This window comes from Leuciscus leuciscus (assembly GCF_965113295.1).
Source record: "Leuciscus leuciscus genome assembly, contig: SUPER_11_unloc_5, whole genome shotgun sequence".
Taxonomy (NCBI): domain Eukaryota; kingdom Metazoa; phylum Chordata; class Actinopteri; order Cypriniformes; family Leuciscidae; genus Leuciscus; species Leuciscus leuciscus.
In genome coordinates, this window is record NW_028118542.1 from 655,001 (window position 1) to 664,402 (window position 9,402).

The 9,402-nt window shown below is 44.3% G+C and overlaps 1 protein-coding gene across 1 annotated transcript in view; it reads left to right on the forward strand.

Moving 5' to 3' along the window:
- Positions 1-9,065, forward strand: part of LOC309510237 (uncharacterized protein) — a 22,867-nt gene extending 13,802 nt beyond the window's left edge. The window contains exon 2 of the mRNA XM_082191259.1: positions 6,541-9,065. Within this exon, the coding sequence (XP_082047385.1) occupies positions 6,620-7,840 (1,221 nt within the window). The 5' untranslated portion in view covers positions 6,541-6,619 and the 3' untranslated portion in view covers positions 7,841-9,065. The remainder of the gene's footprint in view (positions 1-6,540) is intronic.
- The last annotated feature ends 337 nt before the right edge of the window (positions 9,066-9,402 follow it).

Sequence of the window (9,402 nt, forward strand, 5' to 3'; positions counted from 1 at the left end):
TGTAATAGAATCACCAATAACTAGGGCACAATCAACAGGATTCTCAGTGGGTGATTCACTGAGTGGGGAGAACCTGTTTAATGTTGTTATCGGAACGGAAGAGCGGTGTTTTGTCCTGCGACTATAGCGTCTCATCGTCAACCAATAGTGCATGTAAGCTGTGCTTTGACCTGTGATTGCATATATGGATATATATATGTGGATATATATATATATATATATATATATATATATATATATATATATATATATATATATATATATAATAATTCGTTACATTTATATAGCGCTTTTTCTGAGACCTCAAAGCGCTTACATATACTTCCTTTCCTTACCTTTTTTCTTTTAGGCACATGAGGTTTTTTCTTTACCTACTCTCTGGGTTTCTTTTGTTTCTCGTTCTTCCTCTCATGACGGTATCTTATTTCCAAACATTTTTAGGTGAGGATCGATACCTGGAACCAGTCGTGGAGGAGGATCTTTTCCATATTAATCCGCTTGGCTGGATTACTTTCCATGCATGAATGGATCAGATCCCTGCATTCTGTGAAGAGGGGAGAGATGTCCGGTTATTATTGTAAGTGTTATACTTTGTGTAACTGCTCACATTATTTTAAGCAGTAATAAAAGTTCCTGTATGACCCGTCCACATGCTCTCACCTTTGGAAATGTCTTCTGTGTAGGAGGGCTCACCAAACATCTGAGGGAGGTACCGGTACTCGCCAGGATACTTCCCAGACAGCATCTTGAACATCAGTACGCCTAAACAATACACTGTTGCAGGCTTGCCATGATACTTTCCATGCCTGACCCACTCAGGGGGAGCATAATCTCTTGTGCCTGGAAGAAAGAACAAGATTTCGTCCATTGCAATGAATTTGTATTTCCATAGCTTTTTGTCGATTTATTCACCATAGATTTGTGGAATAATACGTACCACTGAATTTCGAATAAGAAGACTTCTTCAAGCGTTTGCTACAACCGAAGTCTATTAATTTGACCTGCAAGGTGTTTGGGTTGATGAGCAGGTTTTCCAGCTTGATGTCGCTGTGGAAGACGCCCCTCTCACTGCATATTCTTGCAGCAGTGACAACCTGACGCATCACAGCTCGTGCCGTCGATTCCTTGAGGATGCCACCATTTTGCAGTAAAAATATCCTCATATCTACACATGGCGTGGGCCGCTCTAAGACCAGTAGATATTCCTCTGGTGTCTCGTACCAGTCCAGCAGCTTTATTATTTGAGGAACACTGGGATTTTTGTTCATAAGAGCCATCATAGCGACCTCATTTGGAGGGGATTTGCCGAATAGACCCTACAGGAGAGATAATAGTTATACAAAAGTGAGATAATTAGGGGACATGGTTTAATTTAAATGAATTACTACAGAATTATGTCCTGCATTTGGGTAAGTATAGGTTTGAAGAGTTAAGTAATTGAAATACTGGAAATAGTTACTAAAGTTTCGGTCACTTTTACTGTCGACCGGCAAAAATTTTCAGGGCAAAATTTTGTCATTTTAATGGGAATTTTTGCGTGAGGGTAAAGTCACGCGAATGAACTGTGCTGACTAACAGAAAGCTGCTTGGTTCGGAAGTTCATACGCTATTGACAATGGTCCTTTTGTGACTGCAAAATTTTGTAAAAATGTCCTATTATTAATGTGACTGTGTACTCTGAGAGTAATAAAACGAAGAGAGGAATTGCCTACTTACAATACGGACATTTTCCATGGCTTCTGTCTTCAGCACATGTTTGATTGCCACCTGTTCTCCAAGGGAAAGAAAAAATAAGATTTTTTTTGTAAGAATGTTTTACAATTAATTAACTATATGTGCAGAGGTCACATGATTCCAGTAATTAACCTTGATGTAACTTTTAATGAATTTAAATTCCAACTTCCAAGAGTGCAAAAAAACTACCTTTCTTGAATCAGACAAACGGATCCCGTCGTAGACGCATCCATATGATCCTCTACCCAGCATTTTCATAGTTTCATAGTGCTGCAAGACTTCCCCTGTTAAAAAAAAAGAGGGACATACAAAATTTACAGTATAAACCACAAAAAAACATAAAAAATTCACATTAAAAATAGCTGTAGAATGGACACATTATTGTGGTGCCTCACACAACCAAAATCCATCCTCAGTTCACATTTTCATTTGGATAATAAAGACAATGTCCAGAAAAACATGTTAAAATGTAGGTACTTTTTGCACATTTTATGAGTCATGTTGGGGCTTGTTATATAAACTGACCTGTCTTTCCCTTTGAACTTATATGGATAATTTCATCCTCATTCTTCCAAGAAATGTCATCCGATGTCGAAGCTGAGTTGATGTTCTCCTCAGTCATAGATGGCACAGGCAGAGAAGGACTGCTGTTGTGTGAGATGATGCCACTTTGCTCTTGCCTGGTAATGTCTTTATCACCATCCGGCACACTGGTGGGAGAAGACACACAGCTGTGCCTGCTGTACACTGAGTTGTGTTCAGTGTCGCTGTTGTGTTCAGCTTCCACATCAGAGCATCTCTCGGGCTGTTGGCTGCTGTCATTTCTGCACTGACTCTGTTGGGCTTCGGTGGAAGTGTTCTTGGATTTCCGAGACAAAACCCATCTAAGGAACTTCCCTTTCTTCTTCTTCTCTACTTTCTCTGGGACAGGCCTTGGCGACACAGATGCAGCAGCATCTTCCTTTACAATGTAACTGTGAGATTTGCACTGACCCATTGCTCCAGATGTCTCTCTGATGTTCTGTCACTAACTTATCACAAGTTCACTGAACGTAAATTGCACAGATCGAAATGAAATACTAAAAATCATGAGATATAACACAGATCGAGAGATATAAAACAATTAGAGCAATTTTTCACCACAGATGTAACAGAAATACTAGTCAGATCGCTTGTACTACAGACCAGAAATCAACTGAACTGCTAGAAAACCAGAGAAGAGTTCTATGGGCGACTCTGCCTGTGACGTCACGAGTAGTGACGCGCGTCGGCCGGTTGCCAAGGGATTTTTTAGAATGTTTTTTTTCGAATGAAACTTGCAAAGATAACTGCTATTGTTTTGACAGAAAATGTATATCTTTATAAACTTATATGTAAGGGAAAATCCACGGCTTGCTGTGCATTCATTTTCCCCCCAAAATTAATCAAATGTGCCCATCTCAAACAAATATCAGTGATAATATTGTGGTCAATAAAACAAAATCAATTTGATTATAATTAACATGATAACGTACGTTCAAAACTAAAGTAGCCTAAATTCACCTTTATTTTTATGTATCTGTCAGTCTGAGACTTCGTTGCCATAACGCAATATGTCACTTGAGTGTGTCTTGCTTCGGACTTGACTGACGGGTCTAAATAGTCTAACGGCAGGCTTAACCGTAGCTAAATAAATGTATGCGTTTTAAAACGAAAATGCACTACTAGTGTAAACGTAGATGTTCCACAGTCTGCTCGGGAACCGATGCTCTCGATACAAATATGGTTCTTTCATTGAGTAGTCGACGGCAGGAAGAAATCAAACCAAACAATTTCTAAACTTTTTTTTTCAATGATCAAAGGTAGTGTGTCGATTCAATTAAAAATACACATATCACATATTTTAAAATATATCATAATTCATTGTTCATCATGTTTGTTCGAATTTCAGGAGATCTCTCCTGCCAGGCTGTTGTCGAAAATAAGATATTGTTCTTAAGTGACTTGCCTGGATACATAAAGGTTAATTAATTAATTCATTGCAATTTATATGCTACAGTTTTTTGAGTCCAGGAACACATCAAGACTAAAATTTGAGCTAAAAACAGCGCGCTGTCAAAGCACGTTAAGACGCTGCTCCGCCAATCTCCAGCAGGGGGCGTTCAGTATTAGCGTCGATAGAAAACACCAGTCCGCATGGAGTGAGTGAGTGTAGCAAACAGACTCATGCATGCTTTCCTCACGTTTGATGTGTGCGTATAGTACCAACTTGATTTATGTACTTCAGCTCATGTTAACTGTTTGATGAAGTCAATTTATTATGTTGGTTGATATTCCTTGTTTAAGGAAGCTTTACATAGAAGTAGTGATTGATTTGTGTTCATGTATTCAAATGATGTTGCTTATTGTTCATGAAAGTGTTTCTGCTACATCTCATTGTATGCATCTGTTTAGTTAGCCTATTGAATTGTGTTTCTGTTATGTTATATATTGATTTATGTAGTTAATAAGTTAATTGAAGTTCGGGAGCAGGACCACGCCTCAACTAATCAGCTCTCTCTCCCCGTCTGTATATATATATATATATATATATATACACCGAACCCACCTTCACCACACCGTTCTTCTCAGTTTGTTCGACATGGATCCCGAGCTGCAGATCAACCCCTCTGACTCCGAAGACGATTTATTCAGAAACTCTCCTCCGTCACAGAGCGTCAGGTCTTCACAACAATCCCTAGGCAGCCAAAATTCACACCGGCTGCGTTCTGTCGTAGAAATCCCTCAGTCCCGCGGGCACTCACGTCACAGTTCATCATCGAAGATTTCTCCAACCCCGACTCGACAGGATCACTCTCCTCCGCAAACGAGAACTACCATCAACGATCGACACAGGCACGGAAGCCGGCGCGATCGCTCTCCTCGTCAACCGCGTCATTCAACAAACCGTAGCAGTTCTCAGCGCACCCACGCCACGTCTCCCAGACCAGAGAACACCATCAAGAATTGGACTGTGGCTCGCCTTCAGCGTGCTCTTAAGGACAAGGGTATCCACTTCAGCCGATCTGACAATAAATCAAGACTATTTCAGCTTTACACAGCATCTACACACACTTCAAATTTAAATTCCGAGCCTCCAACGCTTCCGGGATTGACACGCGATCCTCCCATCGTCACTCATGACGTCACCACACTGCCTCCACAACGGCCTCAGCCAGCAGCGTCCGCGCCACCTAGTGGAGTCCAAGTAATACTACCTCCAACATCTGCACCTTCTACCTCAGACTTATCCCAATTCATGACATCTTTCTTTGCTTACTTAAGCTCACAAACAGCTACAAATCCTCACGGACATTCATCCCTCCATCCCAGCATCCATTCTTCTACCCTTCCTTCTGGCATTAACAGCCACACGGCCCCTGTTATTTCTGATTCTTCCCTACAAATTAACCCAATTCAAGTCCCTCATGCAGCAAACCCAGGACTTCTACCTCTCAGTGGACCTTTTCAACCGCCTCCTCTTTCTTCCTTTTACGCAACTAATCTACCCCTTTTCCCCTCCCTCCCCCACCCCTACCCCCCCCTTTCCCACTCCCTCCCCCACCCCTACCCCCCCCTTTCCCAACACCCTCACATCCTGCCAATAAATACTAGCCCATATACCCTGGCCACAGCTGCACCGCCTCCTCGTCCAGCTTCATCAATCCACCGACCCTCCCCAGTCTCTTCAGCCTTACGTCTTCAGATCTTATCAGGTAACTACACAGATTTAGCCCAGCTCCTCCATCCATCCCTCATAAATATCAGCCAGCCCAGAGAGCTGCAAACCAGTCAAGGCCTAATGCAGTTCAGCCATCCTTTAAACTCTCGTTCAAAGGACCTCACTCCCACTGAATTTGCTTTAGCTTTCTCGATCTACAGAGATATAGTTTGCTCTGTTTATCCCGATCGAAGAACCGAGCTAGACGATTACCTATCAATCATTTTAGACATGGCTGTGCGTTTTGGAGGAACAGGCTTCTACAACTACCACGTTCTTTTCGCCACACAAGTAGCAGGTCGGTTACAGCAGTTCAATCAGGGGACATACTGGGGCACTCTTGATGCAGAACTCTACTGTCGGATCTTCGCAGCACGCACTTCTATGTCCTGTGAACTATGTGGAGCACCATCACATCCAGCCTCAGCTTGCACCATCACACCCTCTCAATCTCAACCCTCCTCACGCAAAACATCCGTATTCAATAGATTATCCACAGCAGCCCCACCTCCTCCTCTAATTCCGAAACCTCTAAACATACAGCCCACAGCCAACGTTCCACTTCCCAAAGGCATTGACAAAAGAGGACGACCGATCCTCTACCAAGGAGGCAGAATGGTATGCAACAACTTCAACCATCTTGGCTGCTCTCTTTCCAACTGTAGATTCCTACACACCTGCTCCTTCTGCGGAGGTGCCCACTCAAGAGCCTCTTGCCCCCACAACCCAACTGCTCTACCCGACTGACTATTACAGTATCTCGGCACACCAGTCAAGGTAGAAGCATTAGCTACTGCCTTACTAGACCACCCCGACAGAGAGTTCGTAGATTTCCTTATCAATGGATTCAAAAACGGCTTTCTTCCCGGCATAGAAATAATCCCAGACACTTCTCATCTTTCCCATAACCTCCAGTCTGCCCTCTCGGAACCAGACACTGTTGACACTTTAATAGCTAAAGAAGTTCAAGAGGGATTTATGATAGGCCCGTTTAAAGAACCTCCTTTCACTCTTTTTCGCATCAGCCCCATTGGAATCGCGACCAGGAAATATTCCGGGAAGAAGAGATTAATCATCGACCTGTCCTCCCCACACGGCTCACACATTCCCAGCATTAATAGCATCATTCCAGCCCCAGACTTCTCCATGAAATACGCTTCCATCGATCAAGCCATCACTCTCATCCGCAAGGCAGGCCACGGAGCATGGCTTTCAAAAGCAGACATCACCAGTGCTTTCAAAGTCTTGCCCATTCACCCAGAATTCTGGCGTTTCTTCGGAATATTCTGGAAAGGAGCTTATTATTTTTCAGTACGCCTCACTTTCGGCTGCAGGAGCAGCCCCAAGATATTTGACTCCCTCTCGGAGGCTTTATGTTGGATTCTCATCAACAACCACAGGCTTCCCTACGTCCTGCACCTCCTCGACGACTTCCTCATCATCACACCTACATCCGCACCTCCACACTCAGGACTTTCCACCCTCGTTAAAGTGTTTTCCGAACTAGGCGTACCCCTTTCAAAAGAAAAGACCTTAGGGCCCTGCACCTCCATCGAGTTTCTAGGCATCACCCTAGACTCCATCTCCTTCCAAGCATCTCTACCTCCTGAGAAAACACAACGCATTTCATTGCTCCTATCGAACTATCTTCTAGCAGACAGGTGCACAAAGCAACAGCTGCTAGCCCTCCTCGGCCACCTTAACTACGCCATCAGAATAATTCCCCAGGGGAAATCTTTCCTTTCCAACCTACTATCAAAAGCAGCATCAATACCCTCTCTACACGACAAAGTCACCTTGGATGAAGCATGCAAAATGGAAATGCGGCTCTGGCAGAAATTCCTTTCTTCATGGAACGGCATATCCTTCTTTTATAATGACTACGTCACACAGCCAGAAGACATTCAGCTGTACACAGATGCAGCGCCTTCCATAGGATTCGGGGGCTACTACAGTGGCCGCTGGTTCGCTTCTGAGTGGCCACCAGAGTTCAGCCATCTAATTCAGCAGCCAGACTTTCCCTCATCCGCACTTTACGAGATGTATCCCGTCATTATAGCAGCCCTCCTTTGGGGGCACGAATGGTCCCGACATTCCATACTCATCCACTCAGACAACTCAGCGGTAGTTGAAATCATAAATAAAGGCAGATCCAGTTCCCTGGCGATCATGCAATTAGTCCGCAGACTGACACTTATATCGGCGCAACGTCAGTTCATCATCCGAGCAGCACACGTTCCAGGATACCACAATAGCATAGCCGACTCATTGTCTCGTTTCTCTTTTCAGAAGTTCAGAATCTTAGCTCCAGAATCAGACATCTATCCCACGCCAGTTCCACCGTTTTCAGCCACCATCTTCAACTAAATCCTCAGCTGGAAGAACTTTCACATGCTTCGCGAGAAGCTATTCTCAATGGCCTCGCCCAGAGTACCCTCTCTGCTTACTTGACCGGTTGGAACTGTTTTAAGGCTTACCACTCCTTTTACCAACTCTCATTTCCTCTAATGAACGTTTGGTCCATCTGCAACTTCGTTACTCACGCCCATTCCTACCAAAAAATTAGGGCATCCTCCATTCAGACTTACCTATCCGGAATAAACTTTATCTACAAACTCGCCACCGGCGACCAATGCCAAACCATTTCTCACTCCCACGTATCCATGCTTATCAGAGGTCTACGAAAACAAGAACCAGTCCTCAACATCAAACGCTTACCCTTAACTTCTGACCTCCTGAGCCAATGCATCCACACATTACGTTCCGGCTACTTGAGCCCATCGATCGACCAAACGTTAGAATGCATGTTCTTTCTCGCATTCTTCGGCTTCTTGAGATGCTCCGAATTTGCCCCGTCGACTTCAGCCTTCAATCCAGCTATCCATCCCAGCCTCTCAGACATCACCACTCATACGCCCGATTCTCTGATTTATAACCTAAAGAGAAGTAAAACCGACCAATTCGGAGAGTCGTTTCCAATTTACATTTTTCGCCTCCACTCCTTCCTCAGTCCTTACGAGCCACTTTCGGAATACGTTTCTTCCAGATACGCTAACCATTCATCTCCTCAAGAACCACTCTTCCTCACGGAAAACAGGAAAATGGCCACGAGATTTTGGTTTAGCAAACACTTCCAAAGTATTCTCAGGACCTCCGGCATATCTCCTGAACATTACTCTATACATTCATTCCGGATTGGAGCAGCCACCACGGCCGCCAGCATGGGCATCTCGGACGAGACAATCAGAGTCCTGGGGCGATGGTCATCCGAAGCGTACCGCTTGTACATCCGCAATAATCTAAACGATCTCCGTCAAGCTCAAGCCCGCATCGTCTCATCCAAACCTTTGGGGGTCTTCAAGTAACTCAGCTTACTGACTACCGAGACGAAGCCCCCACTCTGAGTCTCCCGGGTCAGACTCCCTGATCAGCCAGACGGAGATCCGTCGTTAACATCTTTCCCCTTTTCCTTCGACCCTCATTCATTCACAAAGCTAATAGCTAATTCCGTGCAGTTGTGGCGTGGTCCTCGCTAGTGAAATGTAGTTAATAAGTTAATTGAAGTTCGGGAGCAGGACCACGCCTCAACTAATCAGCTCTCTCTCCCCGTCTGTATATATATATATATATATATATATATATATATATACACCAAACCCACCTTCACCACACCGTTCTTCTCAGTTTGTTCGAACCCCACCCACCCTTACCCTTCCACCTCTAGCTCTCGACCCCACCCACCCTTCCCCTTCCAACTCATTCATCCATCCATCCATCCATCCATCCATCCTCAACCTCTAACTCGACCCCACCCACCCCTCCCCTTCCAACTCATCCATCCATCCCACTTCCCCCCGACCCCAATCCTCTCTCCTTCAATCTCTAACATCTCAATTTTACTTCCAGGCTGCATCCAGGGGGGTCTTCAA